Genomic DNA, 23,372 nt, shown 5'->3' with positions numbered 1-23,372 from the left:
TCTGTGTTTTTTTTCTTGAATTTCCCCGTGGGGATCAATAAAGTATCTATCTATTGTAAGGGTCCCATGGGGAGTGGTTCATATTGGGATAGGCAGAAGCACAGTTTAATAACAATTAGTTAAATAATAATAAGTCATTAACTTTTCTATTAACATATAGTTTGTAAATAAACATTTAACAATGATGTAAGAAATAACTGTTAATTAGTGCCAAAAATACATTTAGTTAACTATTAACACATATTAATACAATATTAGTTAATAGATTTGTTAAAACATTAACATACAGATTTTATGCAAACAACTAATATTTAATTAATGATGAAAAAACTATTAACTTGTGGCAAATAGATATTTTAGTTACAATTAACAAATATTAACAAAGGGTTAGGTAATTACTAGTTTACTATTTATTATGGCACCTTATTATGGAGTGTTACCCACATTTTTAGTATTAATCAACAACACACACCGGTGCTGGGTTACTTGGGTAAGTAATTAAGTAAAGTTTATTTTTAGAGCACATTTAACCACAGCTTGCACTGACCAAAGTGCTGTACATAAAGAATAATAAAATAAGATAAAATAAAATAAAATAGATAAGTAAGTACACATACAGATCAATGATTTAAGCTAAAATGACATCAACAGACAACACTTAATTACAGACATAACAGGGTAAGACAAGTAAATCACCGGGAAGGCCAATATTAAAAGGTGCGTTTTGAGCCTGATTTTGAATAATGTGATTGAAGGGGCATTTCTGATGTCAAGTGACAGTTGGTTCCACAGCTGAGGGCCAGCACCAGAATAGGCTCTGTCACCTTTTTGCTTAAGCCGGGACCGTGGGACATGGAGGACACCTTGGCTGGAGGATCTGAGGGACCTGGGGGCTACATGGGGATGAATGATATCAACTATGTAGCTGGGGGCCAGAGCATGAAGAGTCTTAAAGACCAACAGCAGTATTTTAAATTGTATCCTTGACTGGACTGGAAGCCAGTGCAAGGAGGCTATAGGGCAGGTGTAATATATGTTCAAGCTTTTTCGTGTTGGTGAGCAGCCTAGCTGCTGCATTTTGGACCATCTGAAGCCGTGCCACCGGTGTCAGAGGGAGACCAAAGTAGAGAGAGCTACAATAGTTTAGACGGGAGGTTATGAAAGCATGGATGACTTTTTCCAGATCGTTGTATGATAGAACAGACTTGAGTTTGGAGATTATTCTTAATTGATAAAAACTGGTGTTTTTAACAGATGTGCTTGTCCAGGTTAAGATTTTTAAGTCTAAAATAACACCCAGGTTACGTGCATGGGATTTCACATAGGGGGCAAGGGACCAAGGTTGACAGGGATGGAATTTTTGGATTTTAAAGGCCCAAAAACAATAACTTCAGTTTTGTTATCATTTAACTGAAGGAAGTTGTTAGCCATCCAGATTTTAATTTCTTCCAAACAGTCTAAAAGATGTTGCATGGAGTTGCGGATTTAAGTGGGATGTACAGTTGGGAGTAATCTGCATAGAAATGGAATGAAATATTGAATTTTCTGATGATGTTACCTAGGGTGAGCATGTACAGGCAGAAAAGTACTGGACCCAAAATGGATCCCTGGGGGACACCATATGACACAGGGGCAGAGGATGAGGAGTACTGGCCTATAGACACAGAGAAAGATCTTTGGTAGACGTAGGAGTAAAACTAGGAATTAGGAATTATACTAAATGTTACTTTCTTGTGATAATGTTTGTTTTTTGTGTTTTTTCTATTAAATTATATAACAAAATGACTGTAGGGGATTTTCAGATTATGGTCAGTGTAGCGAAGGGAAAGAGCAGTGACACCTCTCGGTCGTGAACCCTAAATGTACTAAATGTGCTGCTTGACCACAATGGCAAAGAGCCTGGCTCATAAGTATGGCAGTCAGAGCGGATACTCATCCGTCACACTGCCCTCCCCTTCGGGAAGCTTGCCAAAGCGGTTCACGCACACTGGCTTCCCTCAGGCAACCACCAGCTGTACTTCTCCCATCCCAGGGTGCCCCACACATCATCCATCTCTGGGGTCCCTCACACTAGGGTCAACCTATCCTGTGGGTCCCTCATATAGCTCACACATTGGGCAAGCTTCCAATGACCTCAGGGGAGGCCATCCCACTTTTGACACCATATGTAGCGAAGGGAGAGAGCAGTGACCCCTCCCAGTCGCGAACTCAGGTCTCTGGGGTAGTATCCTGCAGCTTGACCTCAACGGCAAAGAGCCAGGCCCGTTGGTATGGCAGTCAGAGCGCACACTCAACCGTAGTGACAGCACACAGTCATATCAGCATGAAATTTAATCAAAAATGCCCTTGTCCCCCTTTGGTGCTTCCCTACCTTCTAGCTGCAGTGTATATCCTAATAATAAGTAGATGCAGCATATATTGGGTCTTGCAATGTCCACAAGAACCCAGAGCAATGAAATATCCATGTTGTTTCATCCAATATAAGTTGTGAAGATGTATAGTCCATCGTATACACACTAATTGAATTTAAATATAAATGGCAAAGATTTATATTTTTGTGCAATTATTCCATATTTAGCGTAGTCATTCCATACCAGAGACCCTGAGATACAATCCAAATGTGAGCATGTAACTTCAGAGTGTTACCTTTCATTTGAGACCAAGATCTACACAAAGGGGTTCATATGCAGTAAGCCTTTGATTGTCAGTATGCATTTTGGGCAACCAAAAGTCCTATGGGGAGTTTCCATAGGGCATTTTACAAAACACATGAGCATACCTTTGCAAATAATGGTCTAAAATACTCATATTTTCATTTTAAATTGATCTACTTTTACACACAGCTTCACAAGACCTGGTGTTAGGCCTCAGTTGTGTTTCTAAGTCATGTGACCTAGAGGGCTGAAATGTGGTCAGTTTAGAGGTGCTTGTAATCCAGCAGAAAAAAAAACTATATTCTAGCCTCTGTAACTCTGTGTCAGTACACTGCAGTTATTCTCATGATTTCCCAAGACACTCCAGGGTCTGAGCTTTCCAAAGAGGTCAAGCATTTGATGATAGGCCAAACTAGGTGGAAACAGTGGCCTCTGAAGCAGGTGCTGTGCAATTTCACACAAAAACTTGAAATGGGTACCGAAAACCATGTCCCTGGTCTCTGTAGGCAGCATAGGCTCCGAAAACTGGAAACAAACAATGTGGGGGTAGCCCTTCTCCCAAACGAAAACGAAACCCTGTGTGGAGTTTCTCTGGGAATACTAAAGGGAGGGGTGAGTTACAGTAGGCCTACATCTCTGGTGTGTTTTGTTTGGTCCTTGCATAAAATATTATGTACGTTGTTTTGGGGGGAAAAAGTGCAAATAAATTTAAAATTGTGCTTTTCCCTTACTTCCAAAAAATGTTTCCAAGGTGTGCAGGCCCTTTCTGACTTAATACATTTAAAATAACATAAACATAAACCTCCACGACTTCCTGCATAATAGCTGACTGCACGTTTAAGTCATAGATTTTTGTTTATTCATTCTAAAGCCCTATTACAAGAGTGTATTCGCATTTTGTCACAAACTGTTGTCTTGTCTCGTAAAAATGAATATGTTGTTACGAAAATGCTACAGCAAAAAAATAAGCGGACTAGCACGTCGCCTGCCTGCAGCACCAAGCATGACAGTTGAGAGGTATCCATAACTCCTCGACTTCTGTGCCCAAGCAAAAGTGCTTTGCCTGTGCTTCCCCCCAATATGGTCCCAAGCCTATAGGAAATTTCCTCGTCTAAATCTGCATTGCCATTTGTACTCGTTGTGAATATGCAGGCCACAAGAAGTAATTAGGGAATTTTTTTGTTGTTGTTCGCTCACTTTTACTCATGACATGCTATCCGGCGACAAGAGATTTCACTCACTATGCTAAGCTAGCGGGAACGCTTCCAGACAAAGACAATGCATTCATGGAGAAAAAAAAATGCTCACTTATCTAACTCTAGGGGAGACGGTGAATAACCCAATTTCATTAAACGGTAGCGTGTTCCTTTAAGACTAATTGTAATGCAATGTTTGCGGGTTATTGTTACTATAACCTACTTGGCCTAAATGCTCCCTGCATTTAAAACAGACACACAGACTCTCTCTCTTTCACACACACACACACACACACACACACACACACATATTATACATGACACAATCTCATCATCACTAACTAGTTTATCTTGTTATTTCTGTTTTTTTTTTTCAGATTTTCTTTTTTTTTTACTTGCTCTAGCTTGTATTTAAAGCGAAAATCCGAATCATCACTCATTCTGCAGTTAGGAAACAAGTAAGACCTTCTACCAAGGCATTAGATAGTACATGTTTTTCAGTGACCAGAAACTTACATCTAACATGGTAAGTTACATCTTGTTTTGCAAGCTACATCTTGTATTCAGTTAAAATCAAAATAAATGTATTCAAATTTAAAATGGCAGGGTACCACAGCATTAGGACATAGTTTTCAAGACAGTGTAACACCAAATTGTGCAAAATATTACATAAAGAAACATTGTAAAAACATGAAATTATACTATAATGAATAATAAATTACAAAAGAGAAACAGTTTAAAAAGGGAAACCACCAGTAACAGTAAGATATTGAGTGGTAACACTTCTTAATAGCTACACACTATTAAGTATTTATTAAGCATTTTTAACTATTACTAAATGTTCTTCATTCGTAAAGCAGTGTTCCTACAGTAAATCTCATTAGTCAAGTATTTATACATATAGTTTGTTCATAGTGCATATAGCCTACTTATAGACATACTAAAATATGTTTATATATTTTGAATATTTGAACACCAAAGCACTTTTCCTGTCGCACGCACGCTATTTGTTTATCCAGCACCGGCTTTTGAAACAACCATGTCCACAGACAATGTAGAGTATGCATGATTTTATGAAAGTATGATGCATTGCAACATCAGAAGCAAGTCAAATTTGCATGTCTCATTCTATCGACTACAGATCCGTTACCCGATCTAGCAAACTTGCATAGTGCGGTTATAGCCGATAAAAAGTCGCAAAGCGAATGCAGAAGTGCCGTTCACCCTGTACAAGTTGAACCACTGAAACAATTTTGAAAGATTATTTTAAGGTACAAAAAAACTCTTTGGTGTTGCTTTAATAAATTATGCAAAAATAATTTGTTTCCATTATTTGACCGTTGTTAAGGAAGTCTGTGGTTTATAAGATTTGGTTTATTAGAATGGGTGTGTTAATGATTAAGAAACTATTTTCACCTTCATGTATGCATGCCTTTATAAAACATAATGATTACTGTAATAGCCGAGTCCCAAATAGACGCCTGTCTCTTTTAACTCATTGAGTGCCAAAAACGTAATATTAAGTTTTTCCTTCCCATGCGTTGAGTGCCAAAAACATAATATTACGTTTTTAGCTTTTTTTTTAAATTACGAAACTAGACACTCTAACACACCTTATATGTGATTTTGGGAACTCTGTGATGAATGGAAATAAATATATGACGATCGAAAACTCATGAAAACGCACAATCTGGACATTTTATCTGGACATTTTATCATAACTCGGTTGCCGCTTTGGGTCGAATCAGTGACGCATGCACGTCAGGTCAAAACGAGGCCATTTTCGTGGGTCTATCACTAGGTGGCAGTCTCGCCAGGTCTCGCTGATCACTTCGCGGAAAGTTTACAGGCAACACTTCATATTTCATGAAAGACGTTATATCTCCATTTCTAGAAAAAAACAGCGATTTTGATGAAAACTAGCCACTGTTTATCTTGGGATTTCTCAGGAACAGAGGCGTGTAGAAATACACGGTTTGCACCCACTGAGAGCTTAAAGTCTCACCTTTTAAACGAGCCATTGTATGTGTTCATAGCTATAACACAGAATATGCTGTGGCTGTACAAAAATCATCAACAATGGTCTAGATTGCTGGCACTCTAGGACAAAGCTTCTGAAAACAGCTTGGCATTCAATGAGTTAATCATCTGGTGTGGCTACAGGTTTGGGTTAAAGGCTGGTCTCAAATAGAGGCCTTGTCTGTTTTTTTAGTTTCGGGTTGTATTTAATCTTCTGAAACCCGTCAGATCGTCTGTTTAAGCCAGTATGGTGCAGACTACGCACGCTAAAGTTATGATCATATGGCATTAAAAGATTGCGGTGGGGAAAAGCTAGAGTTCCAAATTGTATACAGTAACTTTTTTCAATATGAACTATACCTATATGTCCGACTTCGACATCGTTCAATTCATCCCTTTTGTTTCAAATTTGCTGAGAAGCCGATGGTAAGCTTGTATTTATGCTGACAACAAAACAAAAGGGTTCACAAACATTATTCTTTATTCTAAATGAGTACCGCCATAGCAATAAATAGAAAGAGGTATGCTATGATTTGAAATGTAAGCTGACTGTTGTCGAATTTGCCAAATAAAATATGGGAGAAACTATATGGTTCATGCTCTCTCATGCTGTTTCATTTGTGCCAAAAAGGAGGGAGAATGAAACATTATGCATGTTCCACTTTTGCATAAATAATTCTTGAACGGTTTTGGTCAGGGCTGAAAATGTGATATGATCTCTTTGTAAATTACGTTTGATTAAAAAACGTGTTTCATCTGTTCTGGTTATCCCCGCTATTTGGATCTTATCTCACTCAATGAACAACACAAAATGAATGATCATCCGTAATTGTCATCGGATAGCCTAGTCATATGGGTAGACATTCAGTGTGTTTGAAATAATTAATACGATAATATTTTCCATCTTTGCAAAGGAAAAGTTTTGTGTAAAGGGAATTAAAGGCCTGTCTCATATAGACGCCTGTCTCTAATACTAGCCGGTGCAGTTTGGCGATTTGGGAAAATAAAAGCCTGGGCTATTATTTGGAGTTTTATGGTAAGCATATGCAGTAAGGATTAGTTAGGATGTGGATACAAGTTTTGTAAGCCACTTTCTAATAATATAATTTATGGTTTACTCAAGAGTTGCAAGACGTAAGTTAAGGATATTTGTGAGCTCATCTAAACTGAGGACTTTCCATGGTGTGTAAAGGTTACATTTACATTTATTCATTTAGCAGACATTTTTTATCCAAACCATGATAACTAATGAGAATTAATATAGGAACAATGTTTTACAAATGAGGAACACATAATGCTTAATAAATGCTTAATAGTGTGTGTTACCGATTGGGTATGCTATTTAGTTATTTTGTTAGTTAATTATAGTTTGGCAAAATGTTAAATTGGCCATTGTCAAATAAACCTGACTGGAGATACACACATGCACACACATGCATGCAACACAAATAGCCTATATGAATCTGTGACTGTACATATACACCGCTGCCGACTTGAGCTTCCAAAGAAGCTCTGGTCGCCCTGTCAAGGAAGCTTGTCAAAAAAGTATAGGGAAGCTTTGGAAGCTTTGGCAGCTCTGACGTGACAACATTTTACGTTTGATCATGTTCTATCCTAATACTTTATTCTATTCGATTGGTTGCTGGTCGTTGGTCGCTGAACCGCGTCATAGCTCATTACCATAAAGTTGACTGACTTTCAACTTTCTGCTTGACGCTCAAGTCGCTCAAGACGCCCAAAACGCGACGCCGACGGATTTGCCGCTTCTGGCAGCTGAGAGAAGCCGGCTTCCATTGAAAATGAATGACTTCCTGAATCTTTGGAAGCTCAAGTCGGCGGCCGTGTGTACGTACAGTGATCATAACACTAAAATACAGCTTCATTCTCCCAACCGCTTCTTTCTTGTTATTGTCTTTCCCTGCAGCTCTGCTGCCTCTTAGCTCTTCTGCTCCCCCTGGTGGTGAACTCCCACCCCGTCGGTCGAAGCCTGCTGCCCTTGGACTGTGAGGACATCTTCCAAAATGGGTCAGTGCACAACGGGGTTTACACCATCTACCCGACAACGGAGGACAAGCCTGTGGAGGTGTACTGTGACATGGGGTGTACAGAGGATGAGAATCACAAAGAGGGACAGTGGACGGTCAGTAAAACTTTCAAAACAATCAGTTGCAATATCAATTGACTGGATTAAAAAGGAGGTGTGAAATGGAAAATGCAAAATGGAAGAGCTTAAAGGTTGTATACAGTAGCTTAAAAATAAACTCCTGGTTATTATCTCTTAGCCTATTGTATATGTAGGCTACACTAAATGTGAAAAACAAGATTGACACACTTTTATGGTGGGCCTCTTCAGGTGATCCAGAGAAGAATGGATGGCACTGTAAACTTCTACCAGCCCTGGGATCACTACAAGGAGGGCTTTGGGAACAAGAACGGAGAGTACTGGCTGGGTAAGCACACTGCAGCTCTCACTCTCTGAATGGGTCAAGGGGAATATTTTGTGTTGGCTCCCCCTAGGGGAATTTGCTTGACACTTTCACCTACAGAAGCAAACAGACTTCTCAGTTATACTCTGTTTTCCTATCTCCATCTTTATTAACTGAACTGAATCAGTAAATCGGTACTGATTGTACTGACATTAATCTCTGGCGTGCCATGTAACATCTGAAATACATGCATTCAATCAAATGTAAGCCACATTAAAGGCGCAGTCAATGACCATACGCAATTTCAAGCCAATAACAAAAACATCTCAGGATTCGCTAGATGCCCATTTCTTGAGTATACTGTAAAAAAGAACAGGTCTCTGTAGGAAGCCTAGGCTCCGAAAACTGGAAACAAACTAAGTTGGGGCAGCCTGTCCCCCAAACAGAAAGGAAACTCTGTGTGGAGTTTCTGGGGTAATACAAGAATAGTTGTTAAATCAAGTCAGCGGTTCTGAATCCTTGACAGACATAAATGTTATCATATCTGCAGGTCTGGAGACTATTTTCAGCCTCACCTGGAGGGGTAAGTATGAGCTGCAGGTGGACATGGAGGATTGGGAGGGGGGCAGTGTCTATGCCCGATATTTGTCCTTCTCCATTGACTCGGAGGACGATGGCTACAAACTTCACTTGGGCGGATACATCAACGGTGGAGCGGGTGAGTTTGGGGTTTTCAGAATGATCTAAAGCATTCTCTCATCAACATGACATATCCTCTGAGCACTTTTTCTTCTTCATGTCACAGTGTATGACTTTTTTTTTTAAATGTAGGAATGGATATGCAATTTCACCTACTTCAATGAATCACCTAGCTGAGCACTTTTTTATGTCGCAGTGTAATTGTCACTGGCTGACAAGTCAATTATGTTTTACTATGAAATTTCTTTAAATGTGGGAAAGCGAATTCACTTACTTCAATGAATCATCTAGCTGGACTAACTACAAAGCTCTTGCCCATAGCCATTCAGTCTGTCTTATCGTTACAAAAAATGAGTTTTGTAAACATGTCTTTTAGGTGATGCTCTAAATTATGTGAATGGGAGGAAGTTCTCAACCTACGACAAAGACCAAGACTCCAGTTACTCCAACTGTGCAGACCTGTATGATGGAGGCTTCTGGTTCTATAGCTGCCCATATTACGCCAACCCCAACGGATTGTACAAGGGGAGGGGAGATGTGGAGTATGGTACCGGAATCAATTGGCACCACTGGAAAGGCTCTTATTACTCTCTAAAGTCCATCATGATGAAAATCAAGAGGGTGTCTCTCTCTGAAGCGTAATTTATAATGTAATGTTTCTCTCTCTCTCTCTCTCTCTCTCTCTCTCTCTCTTTCAGATCAAAATGTTCTGTTAGCATAAACTTGATTTTTTTCATGTTGTAACACAATGGCAAAATGAAAGGCATTAAATGTGCTACTTTCTCATAAATTCCACCTATTTTTTCTTTGTCCAGCAAGATGAAAATCAAGAGGGTATCTATCTGAAACGTAATTGGTAATGGAATCTCTCTCTCTCTCTGCCAGATCAAAATGTTCTCTTAGCAGAAGTTAGCACCAACATGATTTTAAAAATTTTCATATTGTGAGACTGTGGCAAAAAACATTAAATGCGATACATTCTCTTTTTTGTTTGTTTGTTTGCCAACTGCGTGACATACAACAACATTCCAGGGATTAAGGTGTGTGTGTGTGTGTGTGTGTGTGTGTGTGTGTGTGTGTGTGTGTGTGTGTGTGTGTGTGTGCAAGAAATACAAGTAAAAAAGTTGAGAAGTGATTCTGGTTAATGGTTGTTGACATTATGTGTATAAGCATCTGAGGCTTATTGCCCGTTCAAATTCAACCTAAGAAAATGAGGGGTCAACTAACAAAAACACTAATATGTTTATGTTGTTGTTTATGTTTATTTTCTGTGCCTTAATACAACAGTGTGTGTTAAATTATTTTTCTCTAAAGAAATGGATTTTCCTCTTGGAAAACTCATATTGACCTTTAGGGTAGGTACATGGTCTCTCTCTCTCTCTCTCTCTCTCTCACACACACACACACACACACACACACACACACACACACACACACACACACACATGTCCATTCCCAAGCTGTCACTGTTGAGGACTGGAGTGGCTGGAGTATCTGACATTGAAAAATCTTGTACAAAGCTAAGGAGCGGATCTTAGATGGATACTCTATGTAGATACATTACTGAATGGTATCATAGTATGTGTTTTGTTTGACACTTCTACCAATGCGGTTTCTAAAATGACTATTTTAGAAAAAGAGAAAGAAAAGAAAATTAAACCATAGAGCCGATTTGCAATTGAGAAAAACACAGCTATGGAAACCTACTTTTATCCTACTTATTGTTAAAGGTCTCATTCCATTGCTTTTTCATTAATTTTGCCTTTAGGATCTGAGGGTCTTTTGTGCCTCCAGCTCTTTATTCTGATCTGCCTGAATCACATGTTTCATGCATCACATGCATCTAAAGCTACTGTAATGATATGCAAGGTATGTTTTTGAGCAATGTTCCAGATTATTGTTGTTCCGGCATATTCACATTGACAATGGGCCACATTTTTCTTCTTAACTTAATTATCATTAGGCATGTGTTCATTACCATCCAGGGGTGTAGTGGTAAAATAAGAGGTGGGTAAACTATGAATTTGCTGATCATGGTAAAGTGTACTGCTCCATGCGGTATCAGATTTTTTAAAAAGGTATTCAGAACATGTTTTATGGTGGTGGAGGTTATTGTCCAATGTTTATAACAATAGTGGTATTAAATGGTTCCTAGAGTGTTGTGTGTACATGTGTACATATTGTAAATGTGGATAATACAGTGTGATTTTGTTTTGTTAAAAGTTGCAATTGGGAATAAACTCTTTTGAGAGGTATCTAGATAAACTCTAATAATAGGTGGATAAACTCTATTTCTGAAATGTCAGAGGTGGATAAACTGTGTTAAACTGTTAGTGCCAATTATGCAAAAATAACACCAATGTAAAATCTTCAAAAATATACAATATTGCAAGTAGGCTCTATGTCAGCAACAGGTTGAAGTTCGTTGAACTTGAACGAGGAGATGTAGGCCTGAGCAAGCATAGAGGGACAGTGAGCAGCTGGTGGAGAGTACCCTAGTTGAGGCTACATGATAACAAGAACTGTGTCCTACAATTCTATGATTGACAACCAAAATGACATCCACTTGTCTATTTGACAAAAAAAACTCCTCTTAAAATCTTAAAAACTCCTTTCAAGATAAAAACCTTGTCCTGTCCTTCACTGTCTCTTTTTCTCCCCAAAACGTTGCCTATTTCGTTCTGGCATATGTAAGGGATAATGCCCTACGAGGTGTCCATTATCAGAAATAAATGGACGACGCGGAGGCGTGAACTGTCCGACGCCAAGCGGAGGACGGTTGCTTCTGCGAAGTCCATTTATTTCTGATAATGGACGCATCAAAGGCTGTGGTTGTTAAGTCACAGCTGAGCGGACTAACTCAGGTTGTCAAGCAACGTCATAATAATTTTATAGGTGTAGTATATCACTTTTTAAACGACACCCTTTTCAACCTAGACCATGATATAAGACATGATAAACTAATCTACATGTAGGTACTTTAGCCAGAGAGTTTTTAATGAGGAGACACAACACTCAAAACTTGCCCCTTTTGCAACAAAACGTCGACATGTGAATACATTGAGCCAATCATGTGCTGTGTTGTGAATACATTGAGCTAATAATGTGATAGATAGATAGATAGATAGATAGATAGATGCTTTATTGATCCCCAAGTGAAATTCAAGTGTGAAATTCAACATGTGGTGTGTTGTGAAGACAGCTTGTGTTGTGAAGGAGCAAGTTTGGTGTTGTGAATCCTTACACACGCGCATTTCCGAAATAGATGCCCGATAAGTGCCCAAAAAGCGTTGCAATATGGCCGCCGACTAGAGGGACTTATCTAATAGGACTTTGCTTTAGCCTACATTGTTGGTGATTCATTCAAAAATAGCCTACAGGCTAAAGATATTTTGCAGTGTAGACTAATGCCCTTTAAACAAACGAGAGGATTTTTTTCTGTTTACCGGTAGGCTATATGTACTGGTAGGCTAAGCTAATTCCACAAGGAGACACTGCTAGTCTGACCTAATTTCAAGAAATTAGGTAAATCAAAATGTATCTTAACTAGTATCTCAACATGTGCAGTACATTTACAGTTGATTTAATGAAAAAGGTACTTAAGTTATAGTACCTAATACTTTTGATACATTAAACAGAAACACAGAACAACTACTTAGTAAATGATTATGCACAAACAAGCATGTATCAGTTATATATATTTGGCCTTTACCTGTGGTCTGGGTCGGTGTGGTCTACAGAGAAATACAATAGACATGCACATACTGTATGTTAATTCTAAACTAACTAAACAAATTATATTCAAAATGCACACAACTTAACAACATATGAATTGTTCACAGCTAAATTAGTTCAAATGAGGGAAGGAATACAGATGGTGTTTATGGTGTTCCAGAAAGAAAGATGGTGAGAAAACATTTAACCATTTATCATATTTGGTCTTGGTTTCATAAAACTGTCCATCTAATATGAGGCTGAAAATCACCCTCTCAGAATAGCATAATATGGATAAATTATCGGAGTGTCTATTTACACCCCTGGTACGAATAGCCTTGGCCACACAGCTGAGCTATTCACACCCTGTGACATAACAACAAAAAGACGTTTTTTCACGTGCACAAAAAACATGGTGGACATTCGTTTTTTCGTCAGCAGAAAGTGAAGAATTCTGAAAGGTTTCGGCAATAATATCTGTTGAGATGTGTTTTATTTTCATACTGTGGAGGAACGGGGGAATTGACTGACACCACTTACAACGCAGGTGCTGGAGATTGGTAATTAACAGCAATGGCTGTGTTCAAATGAACTGATAGTTTTAAGGGGGGGGAGGGTTACTGAGTTTTTTTTGGGTTGAGACTGGAATCACGCCGTAGGGAGCTCCTGGGTTCGCATGGACTTTGGGGACTTGAGGGTTGGACTCGTTCGTGGTCGGCTAGCACCACTGGCGCTGAAGATACCGGGGAACCACTTATTGGCCCGGAGGAAGACAGCGGGGCTTTGGATTTAAGGTAGCCAGAATCCAGTGTAGGGGAATGCCAGCGAGCTACCCTGAATGTGTGTGTGACCAGAGACACTTGCGACCCGCTTTTCAGTGAGACGACGGGGTCTCACTGAACCCGGACAGGGAAGTCCGCTTTTAATAACTTTGTAATTGTGTGTGTGTGGGTGCGTGTGTGTACGTGCGTGTGTGTGTTGTTGGACTATCGTTCGGCTAAGGCCACCACAGCTGTGTATTCCTTTTAGCGTCTGACTTTATCACGTGTGTATTGAAAGTAGCCTACCTGTTTTTCTAAGTAACTAGCCTAGTAGTGTGTAGAGTGTATTTCTACGTGGTATTTATTACTGGAGAAATGTGGCGTTGACTTTTATTATTGCAGTGTTGAATTGATGAATTGTAGCCTGTCTTAACGTAGGCCTATTACCCATTCACGTGTGTTCTTAATTTTATTCAGACCTATTGTGATTACCTAATGTGTGTGTTGCTGTTTGGCCAACGTGGGCCACTTTTTTAGGACTTGTTAAAGTAAATAAAGATCATTGTTATTTCCTTCAGACCGCCTGTAATGCTCAGTGTTTTGACCGGACCAGACCGGGTTAATTAAAGGTGGTGGCAGCAATATTCGCTGGTCACCGTGGGGAGTTACTAGCGTCACTAGGCGCTAAACATTGGTGGCAGCGGTGGGATACTAGAATTGAGAAAGTAACTCGCTTATAATGGAACGCGCTACAGGCTCTGAGGGATCTGATGATATGGCAGGGGGCGCTGGCGGCAGGGTGGTGCGCCCGGTTTTCATGCCTGAAACATTTACTAGTCAGAGTCGTGATTGGGTTGATTGGTCACAATTTGAATTAGCAGCGGATGTCAATAACTGGAATGATGAGTTGAAACTAAAATTTATGTCTCTTTTATTATCTGGGAAAGCCAGGGAAGTTTTTTGTGGTTTGACGGCAGATGATCGGAGCAGTTACACAAGATTGAAGGCAGCACTAAATAAATGTTTTGATCCTTGTGAGAGTGAAGATTGGAATCGGGCCAGTTTTTCCTCTAGGAGGAGGTTACCATCAGAATCTGCAAGAGACTTTGGCAATGCACTGAGGCGGCTAATTTCTAAAGCATACCCGACAGCTAATAGCGCCACCCAAGATCTTTTGGTGCGTGAACATTTTGTAGCTCACGTTGGTGCAGGTGAACTGCGTATACAGCTTCGTAGCTCCAAACCAGCCACATTGACCAAATTGACCAGCTTCTGTCAATTTGGCTGCAGAACTAGAACTCATTCGGGAATTAGAACATAGCCAGGTGGGGGCAGATGCCAGGGTTCGTGGAGTGTCTAGCACTACTCAAGACTCCCAAATGACAATTTTGTTACAGACTGTGGAGAGTTTGCGTTAAGAAGTAAAAACCTTAAAACTCACGGTGGATAAACTTTCTACTTCTATAACTTACAATGCTACTGTATCTAGAGCACCAAAAGCAGGGACACAGACCACTAGTGGGGCCCCTAAGGACCGCTCTGATGCATGTTGGGAATGTGGCTGTACTCGGCACATGAAGAAAGACTGCCCCTACTTACAGGGAAACTAGAGGGAGTGAGTAGAACGGGCGGAATGCTCACTCCCCTCTCTGATCTTTCATCTGGCCTACAAATTAGTGCTGCTTGTGGGCTCCAGGGTATTGGGGTATTCTTACCAGCTAAAGTGGGGGGGGTAAACTGTAACTTGCTGGTAGATACTGGTGCCCAGGTCTCTGTAGTGTCCAAAGAGTTTTATCGGCAGGCTACTAATGGCAGGTCCAATCTGTTGCCTTATTCTGGAACCGTGTCTGTTGCTAACGGAGGTCAAATGAACATTCTTGGAAAGTGGTCTACTGTATGTCAACTAAATTCTCTTACACTTGTCACAGAATTTTTAGTAGCTGATATCCCTTGGCATGAGATATTACTGGGTACAGATTTCTTATTTAAATTTGGGGCTGTGATTAATCTTGGGGAGAAGTGTTTCCGTATTATGGGCCAACAACTGCCACTATTTTTCAGTAACTCAACTGATCAGGCTCGAACCGTGGTTATTGAGCAGGATGTAACTGTCCCGCCAAGGAGTGAGTTCATTGTCCCAGGTAGCATTAAGGGGGCACAGGGGGAGCTTCTCGAAGGAATGTTGGAGCCCTCAACTGGTTTAGCAGTAAGCGTCTTGATAGCAAGGACTCTGTGTAGAGTTGATCATGGTGTTCTGCCACTCAGGGTGCTTAATGTAACAGAAGATGAACTTATGTTAAGGAAGGGAATGACTGTGGGAACCCTGCACACAGATGTTGTAGTGGGGGAAAATGGCACGATCGCAAATGGTGTGGAAGGGTCACAGTTGACTACGGAGTCACTGTTGACACAGTTTGGGCTCAAAGACCGTGGTTTCAGCCTGATACAATTGCAAACCATTAGAGAACTTCTCGGAGAACATCTTTCTGTCTTTAGTCAACATAGCTCTGACTTGGGTAGGACCCACCTGATTCTACAAGAAGAGGTAGCAGATCATGTTAAGCAGATGCAAGAGAGCGGCATCATCCAACCATCCTGCAGTCCCTGGGCAGCTCCTGTTGTGCCGGTGAGAAAAAAGGATGGGGGGTTACGATTTTGTGTCGACTATAGGAAATTGAATGAGGTCACTCGAAAAGATGCTTACCCCCTCCCACATATTGATGATGCCCTCGATAGCCTGCACAGTGCCCAGTGGTTTTCTACTCTCGACCTTGCCAGTGGGTACTGGCAGGTCGAGATGGACCCACAGGATCGCCCCAAAACTGCTTTTACAACCAGACAAGGTCTATTTGAATTTAATGTGCTCCCCTATGGTTTGTCTAACAGCCCTAGTACATTTCAAAGATTAATGGACTTGGTTTTGGCAGATTTGCAGTGGACTACTTGCCTGGTATATTTGGATGACATCATCATTTTTGGGCGGGACTTTACACAACATCTTCAGCGGCTAGGCCAGGTATTGTCTAAATTGAAGATGGCTAATTTGAAGGTGAAACCTTCTAAATGTAACCTTTTTGCTACCGAAGTTCATTACCTTGGACATGTTATTTCAGCTGCAGGAGTGATGGCAGACCCCGGCAAGATAGAAACTGTGCGAACCTGGCCTACTCCCAAAAATCAGACTGAGGTATGAAGCTTTCTGGGGTTAGCATCATACTACAGACGATTTGTTAAGGGGTTTGCAGAATGGGCTAGGCCATTGCACAGGTTGACTGAAAAGGGCAGAAGGTTTTATTGGGATGAAAGCTGCCAGAAGGCCTTTGATAAATTAAAAGTTTGTTTGATCTCTGCACCCATCTTGGCATACCCTGATCCCCAGCGAAGCTTTATTTTAGATACAGATGCGAGCGACATCGGCATAGGGGCTGTCTTGTCTCAAGAGGTGGATGGCCTGGAGAGGGTGGTGGCTTATGCAAGTAGAGCCTTGACTAAGCAGGAGCGTAAATATGCCACTACTAAGAAAGAACTCCTGAGTGTAGTGGCATTTACCAAATACTTTAAGCACTTCCTGCTCGGTAGAGAGTTTCTCCTGAGAACAGACCACAACTCTCTATGGTGGCTGCATCATTTCCGAGGTATAGAGGGACAGCTTGCACGGTGGCTTGAACAGCTGGCTGCATTTCAGTATAAGATCATCCATCGGCCTGGTAAAACTCATATGAATGCTGATGCATTGTCAAGACTTCCGGCATACATAGGAGACCAGTTGGAGCTCCCAGATGAAGTGGTAGGAATACAACCATCACCTCAGGTCTGTGCCCTAGAACAGTGTGATAGACAGGAGATAGAGCAGAGTGGGGGAGCCTCCGTCCAGCCAGTCGAAATAGTACAGAATCCCCTGGCAGAGGATGACCTGATAGTAAGAGCCCAACATAATGACCCAGATGTAAAAACCTTGATCAAAGTGAAAAGCCAGCCAGCAGATAAATGGGGTGTGTGGGACACTTATCCTTCTCTCAAAAAGTATGGCCGTGTTTGGGACCAGGTACAGGGAGAGAGGCTGGTTAGGGTCTTGCCCCCGAAACTAGGGTGGTCAGCAAAGACCCAAATAGTATTGCCCCAGTCCTTAGTGCCTATGGTGCTCAGTCAGCTACACAATGTTAACACTGCTGCTCATTTGGGTGTACAAAAACTTCAAGGGAAGGTTAGGGAGCGGTTCTACTGGCCAGGATGGTTCACCGAGGTGAAACAGTGGTGCCAAGAATGTGCAGAGTGTGGCGCACAAAAAGAAGTGGGACCAACACCTCGGGCGCCCCTTGTCCCCTCAATTACTTCTCGCCCGTATGAAAGGATTGCTGTTGACATCTTGGGCCCTTTGCCTCAAACAAGACGTGAGAATAAGTACATCATGGTGGTGGGAGATTATTTCTCAAAGTGGACAGAAGCTTACGCAATCCCTAACCAAGAATCGGAGACATTAGCCCAGGTGCTGTTAAATGAATGGGTTTGCCGCTATGGCACTCCCCGGAGCTTGCACTCTGACCAAGGTCGGAGCTTTGAGGCTAAATTGTTTCAGCAACTCTGCCAGCTGTTGAACATCAATAAGACTAGGACGACACCCTACCACCCCCAATCGGATGGCATGGTTGAAAGATTCAACCATACCCTCCTGTCTATGTTAGTCTTTTATGTGGATGAGAACCAGCAGAATTGGGATGCCCTCCTCCCATTTGTGATGATGGCTTACAGAAGTAGTGTGCACGCTACTACTGGTTTCACCCCTTATCGAGTACTGTTCGGTCAAGAAATGGTATTGCCTATTGACGTAATGTTAAATCTAGAGGGAAATGAAAAGTTCTCCTCTGTTCACGCTTATGTGGAGAGAATAACTGAAAGCTTAGCCACAGTAATTGAAGCTGTAAGAAAACATCAGGCGAGGGCTTCAGAAAATCAGAAGTCTAATTTTGATTTTAAAGCACAATATCAGTTCTATTCTGAAGGGGAACTGGTTTTGGCTAAAGAATAAGGCACTCAAAAAGGGGGTAAGCCCGAAATTGCAAGGACGGTTTAAAGGCCCGTATAGAATTATGGAAAGGATATCTGATGTGCTCTATCGGATACGACCAGAAGGGGGGGTCTCTGACAGCGTGATGCATTTCAATCAACTGAAACCATGCGCGTCTCCTTCCACTCTAGAAGCAAAAAGCCAACCAACAGACGTGGTAGCGGAACAGCCTACGACTAGTTCGTTGCGGCCCAAAAGAAGGGATGTGAGACCCAGGAATAAATCGGACCGGGTTTTCCGGCGGTCTCTTGGGCCGGCTGCCGGAGCGCCTCCTCTGCCGGCGTCCTCGGCCGGGCCGCCTGGTCTGCCGGCTTCGTCTGCTGTCAGCGCTCCCTTCCTGCCTGCTGCCAGGGCACCTCTCCTGCCTGCTGCCGGGGCGCGCCTCCTGCCTGCTGCTGCGACACCTCTTCTGCCAGCTGCTGGGGCGCGCCTCCTGCCTGCTGCTGCGACACCTCTTCTGCCAGCTGCTGGGGTGCCTCTCCGGCCTGCTGCTGGAGCACCCCTCCGGCCTGCTGTTGACGCTCCCCTTCTGCCTGCTGCAGGAACGCCTCTCCCGCCTGCTGCCGGGACGCCTCTCCTGCCTTCTGCCGGGACTCCTCTCCCGCCTGCTGCCGGGACTCCTCTCCCGCTTGCTGCCGGGACTCCTCTCCCGCCTGCTGCCGAGGCGCCTCTCCGGCCTGTTGCTGGAGTATCTCGCTGGCCTGCTGTCAATGCTCTCCTCCTGCCTGCCGACGGTGCGCCTCTCCTGCCTGCTGCCAGGGCGCCTCTCCTACCTGCCGACGGTGCGCCTCTCCTGCCTGCCGACGGTGCACCTCTCCTGCCTGCCGCCGGTGCGCCTCTTCTGCCTGTTGGGTCTTCCTCATCTTTTGGGGGGCTGGCTCCACACCCAGGGCCCGCTGGTGGTGGGCTTTGTTTGTCGGACGCAGTACTGAAGCGGGGCTTTGGATTTAAGGTAGCCAGAATCCAGTGTAGGGGAATGCCAGTGAGCTACCCTGAATGTGCGTGTGACCAGAGACACTTGCGACCCGCTTTTCAGTGAGACGACGGGGTCTCACTGAACCCGGACAGGGAAGTCCGCTTTTAATAACTTTATAATTGTGTGTGTGTGTGTGGGTGCATGTGTGTACGTGCGTGTGTGTGTTGTTGGACTATCGTTCGGCTAAGGCCACCACAGCTGTGTATTCCTTTTAGCGTCTGACTTTATCACGTGTGTATTGAAAGTAGCCTACCTGTTTTTCTAAGTAACTAGCCTAGTAGTGTGTGGAGTGTATTTCTACGTGGTATTTATTACTGGAGAAATGTGGCGTTGACTTTTATTATTGCAGTGTTGAATTGATGAATTGTAGCCTGTCTTAACGTAGGCCTATTACCCATTCACGTGTGTTCTTAATTTTATTCAGACCTATTGTGATTACCTAATGTGTGTGTTGCTGTTTGGCCAACGTGGGCCACTTTTAGGACTTGTTAAAGTAAATAAAGATCATTGTTATTTCCTTCAGACCGCCTGTAATGCTCAGTGTTTTTACCGGACCAGACCGGGTTAATTAAAGGTGGTGGCAGCAATGTTCGCTGGTCACCGTGGGGAGTTACTAGCGTCACTAGGCGCTAAACTTTATTACAATACTCTTGGTTCAGTGAACACATACAACCGTCAGTTTGTTAGTTAACAGAAATTTCGTGAATAGTATAGTATATATATACTCTTTTGATCCCGTGAGGGAAATTTGGTCTCTGCATTTATCCCAATCCGTGAATTAGTGAAACACACACAGCACACAGTGTACACACAGTGAGGTGAAGCACACACTAATCCCGGCGCAGTGAGCTGCCTGCATCAACAGCAGCCCCGGAGAGCAGTGAGGGGTTAGGTGCCTTGCTCGGGGGGGGTGGGGGGGGGCTGTCAGTGATGGGATGGGAGAGTGGGTAGAGTGTTCAGCATCCTGATTGCTTGGTGGATGAAGCTACTTGCAAGTCTGGTGGTGCGGGAGCGGAGGCTCCTGTACCTCTTTCCAGAGGGCAGGAGGCTGAACAGTTTGTGTGCAGGGTGGGTTATGTCCTTGACAATCATTAGTGCTTTGCGGGTGAGGCGGGTGGTGTAAATGCCCTGCAGGGAGGAGAGTGGTGCTCCAATGATCCTCTTAGCTGTGTTAACAATGCGCTGGAGGGTCTTCCTGTTCTGGGCCCACTTCCCCGATAACGACGGAGACACGCTCTTAGAGGGTTTTCTACAATTCATCTTACGATCGTTCGTTTGTTTTTTCCGACTGTTTCTCCAACATGCTCGTAGCGTGAACGCGCATGCACTGCTCTTAAGATGCTCTTAAGGGGAGCTGTCCACGTTAATAGTTCTGAAATATCCTCTGATTTGACGGTGATGTCAGGTGACTGCACGTCACAGCTATAGGCCTACCATTTAAACTTCGGATCTACACATTAATTCACATCAATACGAAAATAAAAACACTTTGACATCTGCATGTAAGCATCCCAAGTAGGTTATATACCACACAGAGATATAAATAATTGTAATTATTTTAAGATTAGATTGTTGCACCATGCAATACTTTTTCGCGATGCCACTTAAGAACACGTTTGAAGATAAGAAAGAAGTCGAGTAAGAAAGAGAGAAAATGTGTAGGCTTAGATTTTGATGCAGTAGGCTACAGACTAAACCACATGTTGCTTTCTCTGCTTTTTACCTCATAGGCCTAATAAAATATTCACTTAGCAAAGATAATGTCAAACTATTCTGGCAACGTCTCGTTTCAACTTGATTGCATTTTTGACCGCTTTTCATCACATTATTATGACCATTAAATGTAGGCTATTTTGCACGCTAAAATCTGATTCATCACAGGTAAACACAATAAAGAATGGGAACGTAAATTGGATTTTGTATTCTAAGTTGTAATTCCTCTGTATGTCCTGTTGGTGACATCAGTGAGAAGTAGCCTACTGTTAAGATGCTCTTAGCCGGTAACGAGTACTCTGGAGCACTCGTAGATCTACGAGTGTTTTCACGATGCTCTTAAGCTACGATGGTTTCTGGAAACAGTCGGCAAATCTTAAGACGTTCGTAAGAGGGACGTAAGAGGGGCTTAAGATGCTTTCGGGGAAGTGGGCCCTGATCTGTGCAGCTTCCGCCCCACACTGTGATGCTGCTGGACACGATGCTCTCGATGGTCCCTCTGTAGAATGTAGTCATGACGGGAGGCGTGGCACTTGCCTTCTTCAATTTGCGCAAGAAGTAGAGGCGCTGCTGGGCTTTCTTCGCCAGTGATGCTGTGTTGGTGGTCCAGGAGAGGTCGTCGCTGATGTGCACCCCCAGAAATTTTGTGCTGCTCACTCTCTCCACAGCATCTCCGTCGATGGACAGTGGTGGCAGTTGTTTAATCCTCCGGTTACAGGTCCGAAGTGCTAACCAGTAGGCCATGGCTACCCCAATATATATATGACGTTCAGGCCTATAAACTATAAGTTTACCCGCCAACACCATTTTCTTGTGGAAGAGGATAGTGCAGTGTTCACAGATTACGGATAGCATGCGGGAGACTGGGGTTTGAATCAAGGCCGTAGTCATGATGTCAACATTGGGGGGGACCACATCTGTGGCAGGGTATGAGGGACCCCAAAACAGAATTTTAATACATTTCCTACCATGCAAAAATATTATTAAAAATCACAAACAAGTCGTTAGTTAGGTCAGTCAATTAGGTTATTCTAAACTTTTGACGGGCATGGCATGGATGGATTATATGAACCCCTGGACACAGCATAACATTTTCGGTTTGGTTTGGGATTTAATTTACTTCTGAACTGTTTGATTATATTGCTAAATGTTTAGACTGATGGGCACTGAAATCTGGGAGATATTTGATGGTTCACGGTTATGTTTCATGCAGTTGAAAAAATGTCGGGATTGTGACATTCAAGTGAAACAAGCGCCGCTGTTTATTGCGAGACAAGGCAGCCATTCATTGTATGGGGTTGTGCTGTAGCCTAATAGGAAAATATTTGCGTAGCCAAGTAGCCTAAATTGAGTTATTGTTTAATTATGCATGATTTAGTACTTTTTTATTAAATCTGGAATGCCTTGAGTCGCGAAACAATTGTGTTTAAATGTAGTAGGCTAGGCTTCAGCCAGCAATTACCTCAAAAGGGGCGGCAAGAGAGTGAGCTTGATAATGTGTGTTGGAGACCCATGGTAGGAAAACGATTTTTCTTTGCCAACCGTAGGCTATTAATCCAACCAACAATATAATAAAATATTTAGAAGAGGTGTTATTTCATTGACTTAAATCGAAACAATGTCTTCTAGTGCTGGTGGACTGATGGCAATTGTTACCCCGTCTTGTAGGCCTATATGGGAACCTGCCATTATTTGTCCAACTATATAGAATCAATCCCGGGCATAATTTGAGGATTTATGGTAGCCTAGTCTCCTGCTCAACATGACATTAGCTGTTATGTTTATTGATAACAAACTCAACTAGCCTACTGATCAACTCGTTTTACTACCCTAACTAGCCTATAAAATACAAGTCTATACCAAACGTTGTTGTTCTAAGACATTTATTTCAAACATAATTTCAAGACACAAATTGGATATGTCAGTTACCTTGGTGCATACATCCAGAGCAGGCTACACCCCAGAGTGATGGACCTAGCGTTCTTACGCGTTCAGTGTGTATAAACAAGGTGAGAATTTAGTGGCATCACGTCTGCCTGTCACAGACGTGGGGAGCTCTTTGAAGCTTGGGATAATGTGGTACAGTTACTACAGTAACAGTATTTATTTTTTAAATTTATAAATGCTTTGTTTAAATGCTGTTGGAACA

At 42.3% G+C, this 23,372-nt stretch overlaps 1 protein-coding gene across 1 annotated transcript; it reads left to right on the top strand.

Moving 5' to 3' along the window:
- Window positions 1–4,273: 4,273 nt before the first annotated feature.
- LOC125297894 (microfibril-associated glycoprotein 4-like) lies at window positions 4,274–9,870 on the top strand. Its single transcript, XM_048248449.1, has 5 exons — window positions 4,274–4,376; window positions 7,794–8,009; window positions 8,223–8,319; window positions 8,846–9,013; window positions 9,371–9,870. Exons 1-5 carry the CDS (start codon window positions 4,341–4,343, stop codon window positions 9,634–9,636), a joined length of 783 nt encoding a protein of 260 aa, XP_048104406.1. The 5' UTR covers window positions 4,274–4,340; the 3' UTR covers window positions 9,637–9,870.
- Window positions 9,871–23,372: the final 13,502 nt, after the last annotated feature.

Source organism: Alosa alosa, chromosome 7, assembly GCF_017589495.1.
Source record: "Alosa alosa isolate M-15738 ecotype Scorff River chromosome 7, AALO_Geno_1.1, whole genome shotgun sequence".
NCBI classification, from domain to species: Eukaryota; Metazoa; Chordata; class Actinopteri; order Clupeiformes; family Clupeidae; genus Alosa; species Alosa alosa.
The sequence above is the reverse complement of the archived record's forward strand: the minus strand, read 5'-3'. Positions and strand labels throughout refer to the sequence as shown.